The following is a 23,956-nucleotide window of genomic DNA, read 5'->3' as shown; positions in this document are numbered from 1 at the left end:
TTTCACTGATCACTGTATTTATGAAAGGATTAGAATATAATTATTTTAATACTTTGAATATTTATTAAATAATTAATTTAAAATATTATTGAACATTATTATTTTTTTATCATAAATAAATTTACAATGTTAAAAATTAAAAACATAATATAATAATATTATTATTTAATAAAAATATAATTATATATATTATTAAATTTAAAATTAAAATAAAAAATTTTAAAAATAAAATAAAAACTCTAAAGAGTAAAACAATATTTAAATTAAAAATTATATTTAACTCAAACAGATTTTTTTTTTTTTTTAGAGTTATTATTTTTTTTCATAAATCTTTTAATCATTACATCATTAATTTTATTAATTAAAATATTCTTATTTTCTTTTATTAAATTTAAATTTTAAATATAAAATAATATTTTAGTAATTAAATTAATACAAATCTAAAATATGTTAGTTTTTTTATACAACAAAGTTTTATGAAAAAATTCAAAAATAAAAGTTATAATTAGAACTACTTTCATTTTGTTTTTTTCATAGAATTTTTATGAATTTTGTAAATAAATAATAATAATAATTGTTTAATAAATAATGAATTAGTTGAGATTTATTATTTATTAAAAAATTATAAATGCCAATATATATATATAATTAGAAGGAGCATTAAAAAATAAAAATAAATAAATAAAATTATCAGTAATTGATTCTTAGTTATGACTCTAGAGTTTATTTGTCTAATATTAACAAACTAAAATTAGAACATATAAAATTTGAAGAATAATTTTCTAACATACATATATATTTTGAGTTTATTAGTCTAATATAAACAAACTAAAATTAGAACATATACAATTTGAAGAATAATTTTCTAACATACATATATATTTTATTTGGTTTGATTTGGTAAAATTTTAATTGAAATCTAATTTATTGTATCTATAGTAAAAACTATCACCACAATAATAAAAACGGAATAATAACAACCGTAGTGGAATGCAGAACAATAGCGTAAAAGTAAGAAATAACGAAATAACGACACAAGAATTTTACCCAGGTTCGGATCAACAATGTAATACGTCTTGTTTTCGGAGAATTGGTTCAATAGAGTTATAATAGTGTTAACAAACTCTAACTCTCTCTGTTTGTTCTAGGTTTTAGTCTTACACCCTATTCTCGTTTACAATATATATAGGCTTTTAGAATTCATAATTAGGGTAAAACATCGTGTGATATTATTGACATCTCCACCAAAATGATCTCATGGCGATTTAGTTGACATTTTACAATTTGATTGACATTTTTACCATTATGTGATTTCATGACTTTTTAATCCAACAAATAATCGCACATATTTTTCTTCCCCATTTTGTACCTAACATTGAGGCATACAAAATTGGGTCTCAAAACTCTAAGCCTAATTCCATAGTCTCAAATTTCTTCAGGTGTCTTGTTTTGGAGAAGCGTCATTCTAAACTTCTTCTGGTGTCTTGCACTCCAATGTCGTCGATGGACAACGGATTGATAAGATAAGCAGCAATGTTAACCGTCTCACCCCAAAACCGCTTCGGTAGACCGGTCTCAAACAACAATACACCGGACACGCTCAAGTATCGTTCTGTTCATTCGCTCCGTCAAGTCATTCTGTTGCGGTATCTGTCGGACGGTTTTATGATGAATCATCCAATCTTTCTTGATAAACTGATTGAACTCCTCATCTAGGTACTCCAAACTGTTATATGTTCGGAGCTTTTTAACATTCTTACCGGTTTGAGTCTCTACCATCTTTTTCTACTCCTTAAACTTAGCAATGCATCATTCATGTGCTTCAAGATGTATACCCAAACTTTGGGCGAACAATCATTATTGAAGGTGATAAAGTGCTGACCTCTACCTGGAGTTACAGTCCTCACTAGCTCCCATAAGTTTGAGTGAACGTAAATGAGTGTCTCTCGAGTCACCTCAATCAGCCGCCCAAACATAACCCTCGTAACTTTACCGTATATGCACTTCTCGTAAAACTCCAAATCATCAAGTTTCTTTTTTTCAAAATAGTCTCTCTTACTCAGCTCCTTTAAACCCTCTCACTCACATGCCCCAATCAATTATGCCATAGACTCGTGGGCGATACATCTCAAGGCTCTACCACTACCGCCATATCACCAACCAAGGTGTTGCCTTGAAATACGTAAAGACTCTTCTTTTGCACGCCTCTCATTACCACTAACGATCCCTTTGTGACATTCAATACGTTATTCTCACCCTTCTATGAAAAACTAAGTTGGTTTAGTGAGCCGAGAGAGAATAAATTCATTTGAAGGTCTGGGATGTGCCGTACGTCTGTCAATACCCTCTCGATTCCATCAGCATCTTCAAACACACTATCTCGATCCCCATTACCCTGTAAGACTTGTTGTTACCTAAAACACCTCACCCACCGAAGTCTTCTCATAGGTCTCGAACCAACTCTCGTCATGTGCCATATGGAACGAACACCCCAAATCCATAATCCAACGCTTGTTAGACTAGTTAGTGGAGACAATGAGAACGTCTGCATTTTTGTACCCATTCTTGACCTCTTGAACAATCGTCGCTTCTCCTTCGTCGGGAAGCAAAATGCTCTATAATTGAAACTAAAGATAAAGATTTTTAGCCGCTCTTCTTCCCGTCGTTATTCAAATCAGGACAATCTCGCTTAAAGTGCCCCTCCTTGTCACAATTGTAGCACTTAGATTTCTTAATGAGAGACTTCAAACTCCTCTTCTTCTTACTTTTATTGTCTCTCCTCTCGGTTTTCCCTCGAACCAAGAGTCCATCTCCACTTACATTGCTCTCTTCATTCTTCTTCTTTTTGGTCCTTCGATCTTAACACACTTATCACATTATCGAGGGTAAACTCCTCCCTCCCATGCTCGAATATGTCTACGAACGTCTCATACGACTTCGGTAAAAAATTCAAAAAGCATCAATACCTTATCTCCATCCTTGTATTTCTCCCCAATATTTTCCAAATTAAGGAGAATCTTGACATAATCATCGAGATGCGTCTGCATGTCATTCCCCTCAACCATTCTAAACTTGAAGAAACTTTATTTGATGTATATCCGAGACTACATTGTCTTAGTCATATACAAAGACTCCAACTGAAGACACACCTCTGTTTTCGATATGACACTAGAAACCTCTTGCAGAATCTTATCACTAAAAATAAGAATTAAGGTGTTATAGGCCCTTTCCAACACCTCCATCTTTTTATCAGTGTCTATCGAGACTGATAATTGTGATTCCCTCTGTAGTGATTTAACAACTCCCATGTTGTATAAGTGTGCCCTCATCTTCATCTTCCACAACCCAAAGTCCTTTGTCCCATCGAACTTCTCGATATCAACCCTATAAGTCGACCCCATCTAAAATTTTTAAAATAATTGACCGAATCAAGAAAAAAAAATCGAATCACGATCACCTTAGCCCAACTTGGCTCTGATACCAGTTTGTAGTGAAAACTATCACCATAAGAATTAAAGCGGAATAATAGCAACTGTAGTGGAATGCAAAATAATAGCGTAAAAGTAAGAAATAACGAAATAACGACACAAGAATTTTATCCAAGCTCGAAACCAACAATGTCCTACGTCCTACTTTTGGAGAATCGATTCAATAGAGTTATAATAAAGATTACAAACTCTAACTCTCTCTCTCTATTTATTCTAGGTTTTAGTCTCACACCCTCTTCTCGTTTATAATGTATATATATATATGCTTTTAGATTCATAATTAGGTTAAAGATCATGTGATATCTTTGACATCTCCACCATGATATATATGATCTCGTGACAATTTAGTTGACATTTCTATAATAATACGATTTGATTAATATTTTCACCATTATGTGATTTCATGCCTTTTTTGAATCCAACAAATAATCGCACATTTCTTCTTTTCTTTTTTTACCTAACATTGAGACACATCAAATTGAGCCTAAAAACCTTAGGCCAAATTTCATAGTCTCATATTTTTATAATCTAAATAGTAATCTTAATATTTGGTGGATCATTTGTTAGTCGTACTGGACGATGGTTCTAGTAATCTTTTTTTAATTTGTATGTCCTTTGCTAGATTAGTTATTTCTTATTTATTTAATAACGAGTTATTTGAGTTGACTTTCATTTTGAGACTCTCTTACATCTATTCTCACTTATTTTTTTATGAGCTTCTCATTATTTTGACCATAAATGTATATATGCAATTATCATTTGCCTAAAATTTTTAGGTTATTACTTACCCACAAACAATAACAATTTTCATTATCACTTAAAATATTTGGTAAAAATTATGCTACAATTCTGGATAGTTAGGGTCTGTTATATGTTTGTTGTTGTAATGTTGTCAGGACTTGGTGTAGGTATATAAAACTCCTTCCATCTCCGACTATACACTAAGGTGTCATAAAAAATCCACGACAAATTCTTCTTCCGGATCAGCACTGTAGGGGCAACAAAAGAGCCATGGCTTTTAATTACTCCCCTTGTCCAGTAAATCATTGACTAATTGCTCAATTTTTGTCTTTCGCAAGGCAGGGTACCAATATGAGCACATGCACACAACTTATGTGTCTTCTTTTAATGGGATTCGATAATGTTGCTCCTTGACCGATGGTAGGCCTTCGAGTTGCTAGATTAGAGTATTGAAGTCTTCGAGTAGTTGTTGGAGATCCTCAAGAATCTCTTTTAATGTAATTGTAGTAAGTAAAACAAATTGGCCTTCATTTTTATTCCTTATTTGCACCATAGCAGCAACACTGCATTTCTTTAATGACTTCTCTAGCTGGTTGTATTGCATCGGGTTAATCTATGCATGAGGTATACCCTGTAAGACCGTAGTTCTCCCTTACTTCTCATAAAAATGGTCAATTTTTCGAAATTCCAGGATGAAGGGCCTAAAGTAATCAGTCATTCGATGCTTAACACAATATCGTACCCGTCCATGGTAAACCTTTATATATCTTTGGTAATTATTTCCCTCCATTGACCATTTCAGGTCTTCGTAAATGCTTGAGTTAACCGCACCTAGGTGGGTATGGTATTGTGGCTTAATTTCTTCATAATTCTACTATTTATGAAGTTATGGGTGCTGCATGTATCAACCAAGATCACCACCGACAAGTTTCCGATCTTACTGAGGATCTGGAGTGTCTAAAAACTATTAGAGTCGGTCGATGCATGTAAAGAAATGACAAACTCTTCCCCTGCCTCAAGCTGCAAAGAAGAATCATCAAAAACCAGCCCTAGAGTGGGTTCTTGGGCATATGCTAAGACTCCTTGATCATTAACCGAGATCATGAATAACTTTGATTTACACTTGTGGTTGAATTCCCATTTTTTATTGCAAATGTAACATAGGTCTTTCCTCATCTTTTAATCCATTACAGTCGGGTCTAATTGCTTTATGTGACCCTGGTTTATGCTATAAGAAGACGCATGATAATGATGTTTGAGGTCGGTAGTCCGGTTGGTGCTTGGCCATGCCGTGTTAACATTGGATCTAGGGATGGCAATTTGAAACTGCCCTGCGAAAACCGAACCGAATTGCCCCGTTTGGGATGGTTTCCCCAAAACCGAACGGGGATGGTATTTGTATACCCCGCCCCGACCCTCCCCGATTTCATCCCAATTCTGCCTCAAACACCATAAACATAATTTAAATATATTAAATCACCAATATATTAATTTATTTACTATATTTTATAAGAGTAATAATGTTATATCTTTATAATAATATAAAATTGTAATATATTATAATATATATTATATTAAAAAAATTGTTTAAATAATTTTATTATATAATATTTATTTATTTATTTAAAAAAATTATTAACGGTGCCCGCGGGATTCCTTTAAACCGAAAAAAACTGAACAGGGCGGGGATGGTATTAAAAAAATCCTCGAAATTAAAACGTGGCAAGGATGATAAATGCATTCCCCGCCCCGAATCGCCCCATTGCCATCCCTAATTGGATGGCATGGACAACAACGGCGGTTCAACGTTGTACAAGTGTCCACTGCTCATTAGAGACTTGTACGTTGTTTCTTGGACCTTGGCCATTGTCATGTCTTCATTTAGGTACACAGGAAACCACAACATGATACAATTTGCAATTTCCTCCCTCAGACCACACATGTAACACTTTATAACATATTCCCTTGACATACTATACAGTTTTGGGAAATTGACATGTATTTGAGATTGTATTTTTGAACAAAACTGACATGTTTCAGGTTAATCAATTGTCTCATTGGAGTGTCATGTATAGAAGCCCGAACTGTAGTAAGATGTTTCTCTTGAACACCTCCCATGTCATAATTTCTTTATGGTTGCGGTTCTGGAGATATGACCCATATCACATTCTTGCTTCACCAGTAAAGTAAATGGGGGTAACGTCTAATTTAGTGAGATCATTAGTTTTGTCTACCCTAAAGATCTGCTCAGTAGATATAAGTCAGTCCTCCACATCGGTCCCATCGAACCTAGAGAAATCGAGTTTGTTGAGCTGAGTTGGTAGAACGTACTGTTGGCCATGATGGAAGGGTCTATTCGGGGGAGGTCCATGGTAAGTAGCATCTTCATAGGGCCTGGTGCGGGGATCTTGGCCAATATCATACCCACCACCTTCTATGGAGGTCAATATTTCTTCAGTGGCATTGAACCATATGTCCATGTTATTACTCAATTCTGTCATGTTCTTGTTCTGTTGTAGGGAAGCTTGCATAGCAGTTGATTGTTGGGTCATGCCTTCAATTAGGCCTTAAGAGCATCCATCTCAGCCTGTTGTCTGGTTTCTATCATCGCAGAACCACATAAATCTGATACCAAGTTGTTACGACTTAAATTTGTAACTGGGGTTAGGAGTTCTTGATCTTAAAGACCGAGACTAAATCTATTATTCAAAGGGCAACGAAAGAGTGTGGGAAACAAGAAATTAAGGGGTGAAAAGAGAATATTGTTAGGTATACTTTGTTAGTCTGAGAAATGAAGACGACCAATGAAAAATCAAAATAAAGTAAGCTAAGTTTTTCACATTCTTATTCATATCATATGTAATTTTCAAATAACAAAATTAAAACAAACATATAACATACCTTGTCCAGAATTGTAGTATATTCTTTGGAGAAAAGCTTGATTGGTTTGTTTGAATTGATTTACTCTCTCACTCATTTTTATAAAATCCAAACAAAATTGTTTGCAGAGTACTTTCAAATTTGGAAGATTATTGAATTTTCTTTGCTAAAATTTTATAATTTAAGAATTAATTTCTTATAAAAAAAAATAAAAAGTTTAAAATTAGTAATTATTCCTTTAATAATTTAGTTGAACTTTTCTATAACCCAAAGAAAACAAACAGACCCTAGGACTAACCCTAAACCTCCGACTCCCTCTGCCCTCTCCGTCGCCCTTGACGTCAACCTTGACCCTTCTATCGCCTCGGCCAGCAGACTCATTGTAAGTCTTTCTTCTTCTTCTTCTTCTCCATTCGTCAGTCTATGTACAATTAGAAAAACTCTGAAGTTTGAACTACAAATTGCGATTTTGTCAAATTTATGATTTTCTTCAGTTCAAACTTGGTCTTATGATTTTACTTATACAACTATTAGAATTGACTATTTTCCTTACAATTTTGGTCTGTTAGAATCTATTTTGTTTATCTTTCAACTTCAAGCTTGGTAGCTGGAAATAATGACTTCCTATGGATGGATTATAATTGATTTGACTCTTCCTCCATATTCTTCTCTCTTGTTTTCACATGAGAAAAACCCAAGATCAGACACCTCTTCATTTTTCTCTTTAGTGACTTTATTTTCTTGCATAATGGAGATTGATCTTGATGATTTTTAATCACTTTACAATTAGTTCTTAGCTGTTTGAATAAGTAACTGATTTATCACAAGACTTAACATGTAATAAGTATGACAACACTCACTCAGAGTAGAGCTTAAGATGAAAAAGTTAATATCTTTAAGTTCGATTCCACCACCGAAAGTATCTGAGTTAAAGTGAAGATCATGGCGGTGAATTGTTGTGTTTATACCCTCCTTCACGAAATAAACAATGCTATACAAAAGAAAAACAACTAAGTTAGAAGTGTAGAAACTACAAACACAATGGCTGGGTTTGATTCCATTTGCTATAAGGTTAGCATAGGTTTAATTTAACTAGGTTTAATTTGATTTATCAGTATATGACTATCATGTTTACATTATGACTCTTTTCTTGGAGGGAAAATATTTTACTTAGGGCAATTCAAACCTCTGAGCAGGCCCTGATTTCATCTTCACTGATAGGGGTAGATCTTCCAGTGAGATTGGGTTCTCCTTCTCGAATCTCAACTTATCTCGTTCTCTTTCGGTTATTGATGTTTCTTCTCTCAATTGGGCAGTGCCACTTCTGGAGATCAGAAAAAATCCAGAGGTAGTAGCTACGGTTTATTCTGGTTCCTTGTCTTTGGACTTCAATTGCCTGCTGCTTGATCACTGTGCTCGACTGGGAAGATATTGCTTGTAGGGAGAGGTAAGTATGAGAAGATGAAGATTTTGTTGATTGAATTGTCCATTTTATAGCTGATAATTCTGATTCTACTTGGAGTGATTATTGACCATGTCCCTGATATGGCCAAGATTACTAACACCATCAAAGCTCATTCAACTCATTAAAATCCAGAAGAACCCCATTCAAGCTCTTGAGATATTCAACCAAGCAAAATCTAGATTTCCCAACTATCATCATAATGGTCCTGTCTACGCCTCAATGATAGAAATCCTTGGAAATTCAGGAAGAATAACCGAGATGAAACAAGTCATTTCTCAGATGAAAGATGATTCCTGTGAATGTAAAGATTCTGTCTTTGCAAATGTCATTAAGCTATATGCAAAATCAGGATTACTTAATGAAGCTGTCTCTTTATTCAGAACCATTCCCCAATTTAACTGTGTGAAATGGACCCATTCTTTCAATACCCTCTTACAAATATTAGTCAAAGAATCTCAAATAAAGACTTCATATCATCTCTTCCTAAAGAATTCAGGCGATTGGAGTGTTAAATCCCAATTAACTTCCTTAAACCTGCTAATCGAAGTCCTCTGCCAGAATAATCGCTCTGATCTTGCTTTACAAATCTTCCAAGAAATGAGTCATCAATGTTGTTACCCAAACAACGATACTTACTTGATTTTAATGCGAGGGCTATGTCGAGACGGGAGGCTTAGCGATGCCACCCATCTTTTATACTCAATGTTTTGGCGAATCTCGATAAAGGGAAGTGGCGAAGATGTTGTAGTCTATAGGACACTGTTAGATGCTTTATGCGATTATGGAGAGGTTCAAAGAGCTGTAGACATTCTAAATAAGATTTTGAAGAAAGGTCTAAAGTCTCGTACACGATATAGAAACCACCTAGATATTCACGATTGCGACAACATTGTTGGTGCTAAGATGTTGATCCACGAAACTTTAGTCAAAGGTCTTATTCCCAGTTCAGGTTCCTACACTGCATTGGCTACTGGTCTCTATTCAGAAGGCATGATAGCCGAAGCTGACAAAGTGATACATGAAATGAAGATCAATGGATTTCAACCGACGATTTCGATTTACGAAGCTAGATTAGCATCTCTATGCAGAGAAGGGAGGATTGATGAAGCTGAGCAACTCATTGAAAATGATCTGGCAGGGGATTGTCATGTTCCGACAGTTGGATTATACAAAGTTCTAATCGAGAGCATGTGTAAACAGAGAAAATCTGCTTTGGCTGTCAAGTTGTTGGAGAAAATGCGATTAAAAGGAGGAGCAGACATGGAGACCTACACTATCGTTGTTGATGGTTTATGTAAAGATGGAAATTTTGTTGATGCAAGTAAAATTCTTCAGAAAATGTTGGGGAAATCATGTTGGCACAAGACCAGTACTCATGTTCCTTATGATATACTTATTCAGGGTCTTTGTTCAATTGGAAGACAATTTGAGGCCATCTTGTGGATGCAGGAAATGGTTAGCCAGGGAAAGACTCCCGATTCTTCTGTCTGGAAGCATTTGCTGACTTCTATTTGTTCTAATATGGCGGATATTGATCTTGCTTATGAAATAGTTGAACAACTGAGGAGATCTTAATGAATCACTTTGACAAGAAGGTTAGTTACATTAAACAATAGTTTTATTTGAATATTCTGTTTACTAAATAAGAAGCCCTTTCTTGTTCTGTTTACTAATTTGCTGAGTCGAATATATGTTCTTGATAGAGCATAAATTGAACCAATTTGATTCGGGATTACCACTAGTTTGTACTCAAAAGTGGTTGTGTTTGAAATATATTAATATTATACCGAACTGAGTACATTTTTACATATATAAACCAAGTTAAAACAATCAAATCATGTATCATTTGTTTATTTATGTTTTTAATTAATATTTATTATCATTTTTGCAGTCATTTTGCTCGATTCATGTCTTGCTTGAATCGGCCAGGCTTGTTTTCCAGAGAATGCTTCACATTCTAGTCATGTTTATAGGTTCGTCGATGCAATGAAACTTCTCGATCAAGTTCAAAAGCTGAAGAAGTGTGTATCGGCCAGGCTTGTTTTCCAGAGAATGGTTCAAATCCTATTAATGTTTATATGTTCATCGATGCAATGGAACTTCTCGATCAAATTCAAAAGCTGATTCGAGTGTGTTTGTATATGCTGTAACATATTTTTTGCACACTTATTTATGGATTTAGTAAACAGAACAATTTTGCAGTTGGAAAATACAAGTTTATTGTATGATGTTTATTAATGTAGCTGGGGTTCAACCCAATGGCATAACTTTTACAATAATGCTAGATGTTTTTCTAAGGGAGATGGAACAGAGGATGCATTATAAGCCAGAGATAAAATTGAAAAGATTAGAATAAACATATTCATAAGCAACATAGTTCAATCAAATGCAATTTATATAACATTTGAGATCATCAATAGAATAGTAATGAGAAGATTTTCAATAGTCATTTTACAAACAGGCAGTCATGTATGTTAAACATGTTTTTTTTATATAGAAACTCTATAGAAATTAAAATAACATGTATATTTTGTCAAAATAAAAAAAATAAAAATTTAATGCCCCCATGCAGGATCGAACTACAGACCTCCAGTTTACAAGACTGGCGCTCTACCACTGAGCTATAGGGGCGACTTGTTGTTTTAGCCACATAAAATTATTTCACTAAATAATATTAGAACTTTCAAAACATAAGGTTTAATCTCTTAACCTTTTTTTTGGTATGTTTAGCCAAAATAAATCTTCTTCTTCTTCCCACACTAGAATTTAGATGTTCCAATTTATTGATTCTAACTTAAGTATATATGCCATTATGCATAATTTTTGTATTAAAATTGAAAAATCACTTTTCATGTAACTAATTTAAAAATAAATAATAATAATAATAAACCACTAAAAATGATCAAATCAAAAACCAAATATTAAGAGTTCAATTCCACTTTAAATATTTTAAATAAAAGTAAAAATCATGAAGGTGAGACTAATGTAAATTTCTTGCATAAAAAATATTTAGAAAAAATCTTTCATTAACCCTTCAAATTTCAACTTTATATAACTAAAAGTAAATTAACACTAAAAAGCAAAATGATTTAGGAAGAAAACCGTTTTTACCATTGAAAATATTTTACCAACAATTGTATTAATTTCTTCAATTCATCGTATAACTCCAAGATGAAGAGTACTAAAGATAAGTTTTTGTGTTTGTAGCATGTTTGACACGTTAACTACTTATTTTTTTATAGTTTAAATGACTTTCATTTATATAATATTAAATAACATTACACAAATAAATATATATTAATTATAAGAATGAGTTGTTTGTATATGTCACATTTTGAATTAATAATATTTGTTTAACATGCCAGATTCATTATTTAAATAACAAAAGATTGACAGTCCATTAACGCTTGTCTGTCTGTTTGACCGTTGATTTATCAGATTATGGAAATTAATGGACCCCAAATTCTTCTACAAACCGTTAAAGTCGTAATTTCCATGAAGCTTCTTTTTTTTTCTCAAAGCAAGATTTAATTCTTTGCCCAATTTATACGTTATCTAGCCGCATTCTCTTACCACCACAAAAGTACATACTAGTCCAATTGCAACTTAATTACGTACCCCCATCCACACTTGACTCCAAATTATTTAATTAATGTTTCTTTGACCGGTTTGACCATGCATGCATATTATATATATATAAAAACATATAAACATTTTCAAAGTTTCATTTTCATGTTTATGTCGGTCATGGACATTAACAATAACAATAATCTCGACGTCCCCGAACATTTTCTCTGTCCAATTTCTCTCCAAATTATGTTAGATCCGGTCACCGTCATTACCGGCATAACCTACGACCGTGAAAGTATCGAACATTGGCTCCATGTTCATAACACCGTTTGCCCCGTAACCAAACAGGTCCTAACTGATCTATCTCTCACTCCAAATCATACACTCCGTCGCCTCATACAATCATGGTTGGCCGTGGATCGCAACCCTAAAACGTTAACTTTAACGCCCCTCATTAAAGATTTATGGGTTCCTAATCTTCGATTAGATTGTCTTAGAAAGTTGGAGGGTTTGGCTTTGGAAGGAGAGACGAGTCGTAGATTTCTTATCGAAACAAGGGTGAGTAAGTCTTTGGAATTATTTGTTAGTCTGTGTTATAAGGAGGGTCAAAGATCTGGTCTTGAGAAGCTTTAAGTGTTCTTAATCTTCTATTTAAGGATGTTGTTTTATCTAATTTGGAAGAGGAGAGGATGATCATGATGATCAGATTGTTTGATGCTTTGATGTGGGTTTTGGGTTTTGTTGAAAATGATGATGATGATGATCGGATCATGAATTTGAAGAAGAATGCAGTTATGGTATTGAGATATATTGTTCATAAGGAAAGTTGTAAAGTGATACAATGGTTAAAACCTGACTTCTTTCAGACCATTATTCAAGTTCTTATAAGAAAAGGTATGTTTTATGGTCTCTATATTTGATTTAAGTTTAAATTTGGTGTTTTAATCATTTACTTTTCATTAAGCCATTAATTAAAGAGGCACTTTAATTAACACTCTAGACTAAGGCTGGTTATTGTTGTTTGAAAGGAACGGAGAAACATTCTCATTACTCGCAAATTCGTTTAAGGTTTATTTAAGTTTAAAATATCATTAAAATTATCCAACCAAACATGTTATGAGATTGCAAGAGCTGAACATTTAACGGATTAAATTCAAATCAATTTGAATCCGAAATACTAAATTGAATTAGCTATTACAGTTTGGATTTAAATCGAATTGGACTAAATTCGGATTTGATTAGAATTATACAAATTATCTAAACAAAAAAGCATAAATATAATTTGAATTTAGTAGGATCAATAAAACATATCAGTTTGATCTCCCTTAACGATTTAACAACAAATGGAGAACCAACAAAACTCGAATCGAAGATTGATTCAATATTGGTTTGGTTGTTCGGTTTTTCAGATATTAGTTACACCCTAGATTATATCATGTCAATAAAATATACTTCACTTCTTTGAGATTTCCTATTTGAACCATGATGGACGTTTCCTCTAATTAATTTTGATATTTGATATTTATGGTTTAGTTTAATTCCAAAAATGTAATATTCTATCTAATTCTCTCAATCTAATCTCAATAGTACAAAGTGGACCAACAATGAAGAAATTAGCAAATATTGAATTATATAATTTTCATTTCTAATCTTACTAATTCTTGTTATTCCCTCTAGCCTTATTGCTTCTATGTACGATAAATATTTATTAATTTTTTTACTGGTTGATAGGAAAGGAAAATCATCGCTATTAACCGTGCTTTACCCTAGAATATATCTTTTCTCCAAATTTTTTTCACTAAGTTGCAACATTCCCGATCATGCATGTGATTACCGAAATTACTAGTTGAATTACCAAATTCTAGTATTAAATGAACACAATAGAAAAAAAAGTGTACTCATTCATTTAATTAATTGATGAATGTTTTAATTAAAATTGTGTTAATTAGGCAATATCCCTCATCGACCAAGAAGCATAAAAGTGGCAGCTCTACATATTCTTTTAGATGCATGCCCATACTCGAAGAATCGTATAAGTATGATTGAGGCAAATGTGGTGTTTCATCTAATCGAAATCGGATTAGAAACATGGGAGAAGAAGACAACTGAGTTAGTCTTAGGTATTATTGTTCACATGTGTTCTTCAGCTGACGGAAGAGCTCAGTTTCTATCTCATGCTGGCGGGGTGGCGATGGTGGCGGAGAGGTTGTTGAAGGTTTCTCCGGCAGTGGATCATAAGGGACTTAAGATTCTTGCCCTAATTTGTAAGTATGCTGGAACAGGACAGGTTCTTAATGAAATGATTAATGTTAATGCTGTGACAAAGTTATGTATGATTCTTCAAGCTGACTCAACTGATTTCTCTAAGGAGAAGGCAAATGAGATTCTTAGGGCACATTCTAATGTTTGGATGAATTCTCCTTGTATTCAAGTTAGTAATATACTCTTTTGACTAAATATCTTAGGTCAATTATTGATCATGTTGATCTTCATCATTTCATGTTAGACCACAATTATATTTATATATTTTTAACTATTTAACTTTTATTTTTGTTTTGAATATATCTAATCCTTTTTAAACAGGAGAAGGAAAGTCTTTTGTATTTAGAAGAATTTTAGTTCTGAGAAATATTGTTTAATTGATGTCACATTTAAATAAAGATTGTATAACACTTGGATTCAACACAAAATTACACATAAAATCGGGATCTTCGGGTAAAACTTTTTTTTTTTTTTTATAATTTACAAGTATTATAGTTAACCTTCGCTAATTAAAATGATTCTATGCATCAAATATTTAGACACATTACACTTTGTGATGTAAATATCTAAATGTTGATAAAAGAGGTACTAATGTTTTTTAGGTTGCAATTTTATTTGCTAACCTAGTATTGCTATAAACTTTTTTTAAGAGGAATAATTTGAACAACAAAAGTTAAAAACAAGATTACAAGTCCGATGTGGTTTAAGAGAGAGAAAAAATATTTAAATATTTAAAAAAAAAATTATTTCCGGGAAAATGATCGTATTAGAAAAAATCATAACCATGTTCGGAACATTTTTGTCCTGAATATGGTCAGAAAAGAGAAAAAAAATATTTATTTTTTTTAATATTTTTTTTGGGGAAATGGTTATGTTCGGGATACATCTTTGTTCCGAATATTGCTATAAGAGAAAAAAATAAATTATTTTTAAGGAAATGGTTATGTTTGTCCTGAATATTGCTAAAAGAGAAAAAATAAATAAATTATTATTTATTTATTTTTTTCGGGAAAATGGTCATATTCAGATATTATTTTTGTCCCCAAATAAGGATGAGAAAAAAAAAAATTAATTTTTTTTAGGAAAATGGTAATGTTCGGAACAATTTTGGGGGTCAATTTTTTTAATAAGATTTATTTTTTATTTATCTCCGCATCATTATTTTCGTTCTCAAATTCGTTGTCCCTTTTTTAATTTTTTTTAATTGTCCTATTTTAGAAGAAAAATAACGAAATTGATAATTGAGAGAACAACCAAATCTACCACGACGAACAATTACATCGCATATATTTATATAAGATTAAAATTTGGTAACAAAATATTTTCGAGGACTTAGACCGGAAGAAAAATCAAGTTGCAAAATTTGTCCCAAATTCTTTGCCGTCTTTTCCATGACTTCTAACATTTTTTATATTTGGTTGCAAACTAGTAAGTGTTAAAAAAATCAATAGCATATATACTTGGATGAAACTTTCAAGATGATATTTTCAATGAGTTATGTAAACTAGGTTAGCATCAATTTTCTTATTAATCCATTAATAAATTTAAAGTTCAAGTCCCTTACAAACAAATTTGCTAGCCTCCCATAACAAATATCATATATTATACCAATGTTTAACTAATTTTGGCATAAGTCTAGTTACCACTTACCATCATTTTCATATTTAATATCATCATTGACATAATATGAGGACCAACATGATTGGTTAAGATAATCTTATGGTTTTAAAATGGCCAATATTCCTCTATCCTCATTCAATATCTTCCCACCAACTTGCCAATCTACTTTTCATACCCCTACACTTTTGTATTTAAGTTAGGCTCCCTTGTCAATATACTTAAAAATAACTATTTTTCTTGCTTGTTATAAATACTCCTCCAACTCTTTTAACCAATTACTACTTGTTCAACAAGATCAATAAGCTGAATAAAGGCCATGGATATTCAAGATAACCTTAGGGTGGCCTCGTTTTCGGCTTACCTAAATCCCGGAGATCAAGAAAGCTTCGCCCTAAAGATTGCCACAATTGTTCAAGAAGCGATTCCAACAAGTATGTGTTCGGAAGAAACTCCTCGCGTGGTTAGCTTCAGACGCACCAAACCGGATCATAAAGAGAGCGAAATAAGCGTATTCGGTACCAACAAGTATCTAAACATCAAGATGGAATACAATTCATCGAAACCAGCCGAGGAAAAGGAACATATCATCAAATCTAGATCACTATCAAGCTGGAATAGCCAATCATTGCTCCTCGAGAATCCCACGAGGATCAAACCAAAAAAGAGAAGGGGTTTTTTCAAGAGATTTGTCTGCCAAGGACCATGTAGAGGCAATAAATCAGACCGTGTTGATCATGGGATGATGGTTTTGGATTCTTCCAAACGCTCTCAAGATCAAAACGCATTCAAAAAAGAGAATCCCGATCTATCCAAGAAAGTACTAACTGAAGAACCTCGTAACTCAATAGAGGTTTTTGGTTCTCAAGCAGCGAAAAAGGGAGATGACATATCCAAGAACCTCGAGAGGAAGCTCTCCATGTTAACATGGGATGCAATTCCGAAAAAAAACCCATAAATTGAAAAAGATTATCATGTCGGCTTCAGGTGATGGCGAAACCGACACAATTAGCGACGCAAGCTCGGATCTTTTCGAAATCGAGGCACTTTCAATTGGAACTTTCCAGCCTTATCTAAACATGCCACCGCCTCCAGCCGAAGATGTTTCTGGCTGCATGACACCGACAACCCAATACGAGCCCAGTGAGATCAGTATTGAGTGGAGTGATGTCATCACAGCTAGTGTCGCGGCTGAATTCTCATTCATGTCTGATATCGATGAAGATCTTCGAAAATGTGGAGACTTAGACAAGGAAGTGAAGAAGATCAACAAGGGATCAAGGATCTTGAAATAATTGATAATGTTAAAAAGTGCAAGCTTTATGTTTTGTTTATGTTATATATGTTTTCTTATTTCATGTTTTCTTAAATATGTTACAAATTAAAGTGAGTATATTCCTTCTCATGCATCCTCATTCTCACAATTCATATTTGATTATATAAGGATTACAGATGCAAGATTTTTTTTCTTTTCAAAATAGCACAAAACTTACATTATGTTAAAACATTCAAATAAAGTTTAATAAGGTATGACAAAAAGTTGTATGCCGGTCAATTTATTGAAGTAATATTATGTACTGTGGATGCGTACCTAAATCTTTAACAAATAATACTTAATAAAAAATATATTTTTCAGATTTACGTTCTCCCGGTTCTAGATCTTGATCTATAATAATAGTACTTTCTGGATTGTCTAATGTGAGAATCAAATTTTACAATTCTATCAATATTCTTGGGGTGTTTTTGAGAGTGACATCTCAATTTAGTTTTAAGGTAATATGTAGACTATTAATATGGATAGAGTACCTAGTCATATATATATTTTTAAAGTTTCTGAATTGCTGGGTTAAAAGCTGTGGTTAATTTGAATATATATGTCAGAGTAAATGGATACTTGAGTCGGATTTTGGGTTGACCCGCCCATAATTAAAAATGCTGTAGGTATGTTTTGAACTCGCAACCTAACAAAATAAATACAATTCTTTAACCAACTAGGCTAATAACAATTAACACTAAATTTAACGAATGCGAGATGTTGTAACAATATACTTTTATCTGTGTGCATCGCACATGGATAGAGTACCTAGTCATATTATGGATAGAGTACCTAGTCATAATATATATTTACTATTTCGGGTATATCAACAAAATAATTAATAATATTGATCTATATCTACACAAATATATTTCATATTTATTATAGATATCTATACCTTTCAAATTTTAATAAATAATTTTAATTAAGCTTAAATTTTAATAAGATAATATATGTACTAAAATATTGGAATTTATTCCAACACAAACAACATACAACTTCGAAAAAACAAACTCAAAGCTCAATATTGAGATGCTCGATGAAGTCAACATGAAACAATCTGTATCATATCAATTTGTGCAGTGTAGATTGTAGAACAGGTAGCATTCAAAAACATAAAGAAAAGAAAATGGTAAGCAATGGAGATCATTCATTGATTGGGATCGATGGGGATGGGTATTAATGGTTTTGAGGAATAAAATCAATGGTATATCATCATTCTTCCTTGGTGACAACTCAGAGAAGTAGATCGAGTGGTTGAAAGGGTGCCACGTTATCCACTTTTATTAGGGACATTTAAAACTTACTGATTAATAAAGGTGTATCATGTGGACATGTATGTATATATGGAAATTAAAGGTATATGGTAGGTGTGTGTTAATTAATAATATAAGCCTGCATGATATGGGTTTGCTTTTATTTTCTTTTCTTGTCAAGCATGAAATGAATTAATGTTCTTTAGATCATGTCACACTAATCCCTAAATGTTCCTATAATTAATTATGTTGGATCCTATCCTTTTCCTTTCCTTTTCAATCTTAGACACTATTTTACAAATGTTTTGGAAAATTGCAAGAGATGGGTAGAACAATGAAAGCCCGAGCTAACTTAATTATGTGAGGATTGACAATTCGACATTGATCATCCTAGTATTTTGGAACCAACGAGAATATCATTTTGGGATATCATTTTGGGCACATATACACTACCATACTTTTATGGATGCATATTTCTCTTTGGAGTTTTGTTCTTATAACAAATTGTAATTTATAAAACTTGATAAACCAACCATCTAATTACAAGACAAGAAGATGCAGAATTCATTAAACCAATAAATTTTGAATAGGTTTCTTTAGTGTCAAATATTCATGTATGTCTAGCAATGGAATTTTCTTTAGGTTTCTTTAATGAAAAGTAAGAAGGAAAAAAAACTTAACATTAAAAAATAAATTGCCCACATGCAGGATCGAACTACAGACCTCCAGTTTACAAGACTGGCGCTCTACCACTGAGCTATACGGGCGATTTGTTTATAAGTCTTAATACAATTTACTAGTTAAATATTCTAAAAGGCTTAACTTTAGATTAAAATATATTGTGAAAATAAATAAAATTTAGGACTATAGGAGTAGGTTAGTCGCTAGCCATTATAATAAATAATTAAGGACTATTTATGATCTATGTTTATATAGATTTTTAGACAAATATTTCAGCTATATTATTATTTTAAAAAATCAAACAAATATTTAATACTGAAGTTTGAGATATATATGGCTTATGACTCATCTTTCATTGGGCCTAAAGTCAGTTGTGGGTTATTATACAAGAAGATGTAATAACAAAGAATGATATAGTCAAAATTGAATTTTAGATTCATAATTGTTCTAGTATATACTTCCAATCCTCTTAAAAATCTACACTACGAAACTAGAGCTCTCACATGTCTCAAAAATTTCCTTCAATTTATCTTTTCTTTCACTCAAAATAAATGGAATTGATCATCAACAAATGTCTTTCCTTCTGATATTCAATTTCCTTAACCCATTTGTAATATTTAGGGTTTGTTTTATGCACACCTCAATCAATCAATCTAAAGTCATTGGCCTAAGATTTACAATACCTTAAACCAGTAATATACATTAAACGTAACTTGAACCAGCAATATGTTGCGTATGTAACTCTTATATCGAGATTGAAAGTCACAATATATAGTACAACTTCTAAAAAATGTAACTATGGTTACACAGTCACTTATTCGAAATTCACTAAGATAATTCAAGTTACAAAAATTGTATTTAAAAAATTTATATTTAAAAAAAAATCACTCATTCTAACTAATTGATCCCTATCATGTATGATCTCTTCAATGCTTCCAATCAATCAATATAAGATTCTTAACATACAAGAATCAACCCCTCCATTTCAAACTTTAAAACTCAAATATAACCCTAATTAAAAGCAAAATAATTTAGGAAAGAATCATCATATATATGCAATATTGAAAATCTTTGTATGAATTAATTGCTTCAATACAATAATTATTTAACCAAATTATAATTATCTATACAATTATGGATCTCTAACAAAGAATTGATCTAGCTAGCTACTTATAATATGTATGCACATAAAAGAATGAATTTGTATAATGGAGAAGAAGAAGAATTGACATAATTAAGGATAGGAAGAGAGTAGAGCCATGGGAATGCAATGGGCACTCTTCCAAGTCCTTACATGCATCTTCAAAATCTCTCTAACTCTCTCCTTGATCTTAGTCCCCATCTCCACTTGTAGCACCACACAAAGCTTACTCACTACTCCCACCTCTAACATCTCCTTCAAAGCAACCGCATTCCCCGAATGTTTCGCTATCGAATGCAAAACCCTAATCGCTCTCTCGCTAGCCACGTTCGATACCCTCATTATCTTCTTCGAAACGATGGCCAGCCCCGCCCCGTGGCTCAACACCTCGGCCCGCCCTTCTGCGCATTGGCAGAGATGGTCTAGAACAGTCAGTGCCATTTCGCATACCCTCTTTTCCGACGACTCAACTAACATGTCGATCATCACCTGGACTGCTCCTGCCTCCACTGCCTTCACCCGGTTCCGACCAATCGAAGACACGTTTATTAGCACGTGAAGTCCTGCCCGGGTGGCTTTAGGGGTAATTTGATCTTTTACTAGTTGAACTATTTCCGTGAAGAATCTAGGGTTTAACGACCCGATGATCATGTCCGTAGAGTCAGTTACTTCGGTGATGGATTTTAGTATCATGACAGCGTAAGCTCGTGAGTCGTAGCTTCCGAGTTTCAGTGCGCAAGTTAACGCATTTAGGAAACCGTTAATCTTGAATAGGGTTTTTAAACTTGTATCGGATAGATTGAGAGAGTGTAGAGTACTGAGTGCCTCGTTGGTGGCATCGGCAGACTCGGCGATCAAAGAAGCAGCAAAGAGAGCTCCTCCTGCGGCCTCAATGCATCTTTTGTTTGCGTGGCTGACGGCGGCCATTGACTTCAATTTAGCGAGGCAGTTGATTTTGGCCATAGTAGTGGATTTGGAATGATCATCTATAAGCTTGGTGATTTGGTATTTGGTTACTGCGGGCTTGGGTGTGGGGAAGCGTTCGATGCCGTTGGAAGCGTTGAGGGCGCACCATGATTGGATTAGACGGCGGAGGGTGTGGTTTGGAGTGATTAGGTCATGGATTGATTCTGCCGGGAGAGGCTGTTTGGTTACCGGACAGAATTGGTTGTTGTTGGAGAAAACCCATTTCTCGATGTTTTCACGGTCGTAGGTTATGCCGGTGGGGACTATGACTGGATCTTTCATCATTTGAAGAGAGATGGGGCAGATGAAGTAGTGTGGGATCTCAATTTCCTCCGTGTTTGACATTCTTTAATCGATCAGACAATATTAATTGAATTAATATTTGAACTTGGATTTGATGAAGAAGGGAATCGTAAAGGTTGATGATGAATGAAAGGAGTTGGAATGGATTGTATTTATACTCAGGGATAAGAGAGAGAGAGTCAAAGTTACATTAAAAACACGGAAATTATAGATATATGTACTCTGTATGTAATATTTTTTAATATAAAAAAAATCATTTATGAGATAGTAAAGACTGTAGAGTATTGATGTTTGAAATAAAAAAATATATAATCGTCCACCATTTCCATTTTGACTTTCTCTCTCTAACGAAACCCTAACAACAATTTGCTACTCAGTCCAAAGGAAATTAACGTATGGATGTCTTTATCCGCTTTAGTAACAGTAAATTTGGATTGTAAATTACTATATAAGTCAATTATAGAATTAAGTTTCATTTTATTTAAAACTTTTTAATTTAATAATGATTTGAGAATAAAAAGTTTAATTACAACTTTTTCATTCATTCTTCTCTCAATTTAATTTAAACACTTAAAAACATATCTTCCATATTAAGAAGACTAATGGGTTATGAGGACTTCAAAATAAATGGGTGGCTAAGAACAATTGGTCAAATCTTAAAATAATATATATAACTAATGATTTGTAGTCAATGTTGAATACGACAAAAATGTAATTTTTTTTATTATAATAGAAACGTGCCGAAATTAGAGTTAATATTTTTATATAAACATTGGATAAATAGTTTTATGGATGATAATAAAATGAAAAGTCAGATTTGACGGTTCAACTTAGAGGACGGTGAGCATTTTGGGATTATTTTCAACCGTATATTATTTATAAATTTATTTATGCTATATTCCAGTTTAAATTACGTCATTACATATCCAATAAAACTATATATATATATATATATATATATATATATATATATATATATATATATATATATATATTTATATATAATTGGTTATATTTTAAAGTTTATTACTCATTATTTCACAATGTATTTATATACCTAATTGTAAACTCTGACTTTTTATAGGACTCATTTGCAATTTGGTTATACATATATTTGATAAAATGGGAGGCCACCTCTTAGAATGATAGTATCTATATTACACTACTAGTTAGCATATCTTATTTATATAGTATAATGTAATTTGTTAGGTTTAGCTGTAATTTGTAAATAATTCAGATGTAAATAAAGATTTCAACTTATGTTTAAGAATTAAGATATTAGTTTTCAAGCAGTTGGGATCCTTTATCACAAAAATCAACAAGGTGCTCCGTCACATATGTGACGAGTAATGATTAAAAAAATATTACACTTTTATTCCTCTATGTGAGAGAGGCATATAAGCGGTTTCGTAACAGAGGATCTCAGTTGATTTTTGATTTTCGACTGAGATTCTATGTTATAAAACCGTTTATGTGCCATCTCACATGGAAATGTAATAATTAAAATAAATAAATTATATTTTTACCCTTCTGGGAAGGCACAGTAGCGATTTCATAACAGATGATCCCGACTCATTTTTTAAGTTACACGAAAAAACTATAAGGCTTTGTATTTTTTTTAATGGTCTCTTTAATTTTCCTTTTCTTTTCTTGTAACAATTTAGTAAATTTATGAATGTTATTTGTCCAATAATTCTTCAAGTAGAATTCAATTACTTATATATATCTTGTAAGAAATGAACAATCACTGGTGAAAAAGGGGTCAAAACCGAGAGTTAAAACTCTCGGTTTTGACCCTATAACTTTCGGTGAAGACACCTTACCGAAGGTTTTAGTAACCCTCGCCATCCCTCGGTATTGACACTGTCGGGACTTTGAAAAGGATAAAAACCGAAAGTTATATGAAAACTTTCGGGTTTTTCTCTTTGTGGAAAAACCGAGGGTTTTACAAGAACTTTCGGTTTTTTCTCTTTTGGAAAAACCGAGGGTTTTACAAAGACCTCTCGGTTTTCCTCATTTGTGGAAAAACCGAGGGTTTTATAAAGACCTTTCGGTTTTCCTGTTTTTACAAATAACTTTCGGTTTTTCTCTCTGGAAAAACCGAGGGTTTTGCAAAGAACTTTCGGTTTTACCCGAAGAGGAAAACCGAGAGTTATTTACAAAACTTTCGGTTTTCCTCTTCGGTTAAAACCGAAAGTTTTGTAAATAACTCTCGGTTTTCCTCTTCTTGTAAAACCGAGAGTTCTTTGCAAAACCCTCGGTTTTCTCCTT

General features: G+C 32.8%; 4 protein-coding genes and 2 non-coding genes across 7 annotated transcripts; 3 read left to right on the top strand and 3 right to left on the bottom strand.

Moving 5' to 3' along the window:
• The first annotated feature begins 7,386 nt into the window (after positions 1-7,386).
• LOC124915375 (pentatricopeptide repeat-containing protein At1g05600) lies at positions 7,387-10,816 on the top strand. Of its 2 annotated transcripts, XM_047456080.1 has the most exons (3): positions 7,387-7,491; positions 8,426-10,169; positions 10,466-10,816. In XM_047456080.1, exon 2 carries the CDS (start codon positions 8,644-8,646, stop codon positions 10,147-10,149), a length of 1,506 nt encoding a protein of 501 aa, XP_047312036.1. In that variant the 5' UTR covers positions 7,387-7,491; positions 8,426-8,643; the 3' UTR covers positions 10,150-10,169; positions 10,466-10,816. The 2 variants fall into 2 exon arrangements, with proteins under 2 accessions (XP_047312036.1, XP_047312037.1); XM_047456081.1 differs by lacking the exon at positions 7,387-7,491 and having other exon boundaries at positions 8,211-10,169; positions 10,548-10,816.
• Positions 10,817-11,133: 317 nt separating this feature from the next.
• TRNAT-UGU lies at positions 11,134-11,205 on the bottom strand. The gene has a single exon. It is a non-coding gene; the product is annotated as a tRNA-Thr (tRNA).
• Positions 11,206-12,307: 1,102 nt separating this feature from the next.
• Positions 12,308-14,631, top strand: LOC124916585 (E3 ubiquitin-protein ligase PUB24-like). Its single transcript, XM_047457316.1, has 2 exons — positions 12,308-13,038; positions 14,094-14,631. Exons 1-2 carry the CDS (start codon positions 12,834-12,836, stop codon positions 14,594-14,596), a joined length of 708 nt encoding a protein of 235 aa, XP_047313272.1. The 5' UTR covers positions 12,308-12,833; the 3' UTR covers positions 14,597-14,631.
• A 1,711-nt stretch (positions 14,632-16,342) lies between these two features.
• LOC124916046 (protein PHYTOCHROME KINASE SUBSTRATE 3-like) lies at positions 16,343-16,981 on the top strand. Its single transcript, XM_047456781.1, has one exon. The coding sequence runs from the start codon at positions 16,343-16,345 to the stop codon at positions 16,979-16,981; it is 639 nt and encodes a 212-aa protein (XP_047312737.1).
• A 2,308-nt stretch (positions 16,982-19,289) lies between these two features.
• On the bottom strand, positions 19,290-19,361 carry TRNAT-UGU. The gene has a single exon. It is a non-coding gene; the product is annotated as a tRNA-Thr (tRNA).
• A 1,071-nt stretch (positions 19,362-20,432) lies between these two features.
• On the bottom strand, positions 20,433-21,793 carry LOC124915611 (E3 ubiquitin-protein ligase PUB23-like). Its single transcript, XM_047456369.1, has one exon. It carries the CDS (start codon positions 21,725-21,727, stop codon positions 20,510-20,512), a length of 1,218 nt encoding a protein of 405 aa, XP_047312325.1. The 5' UTR covers positions 21,728-21,793; the 3' UTR covers positions 20,433-20,509.
• Positions 21,794-23,956: the final 2,163 nt, after the last annotated feature.

This window comes from Impatiens glandulifera, chromosome 9, assembly GCF_907164915.1.
Source record: "Impatiens glandulifera chromosome 9, dImpGla2.1, whole genome shotgun sequence".
NCBI lineage: Eukaryota > Viridiplantae > Streptophyta > Magnoliopsida > Ericales > Balsaminaceae > Impatiens > Impatiens glandulifera.
The sequence above is the reverse complement of the archived record's forward strand: the minus strand, read 5'-3'. Positions and strand labels throughout refer to the sequence as shown.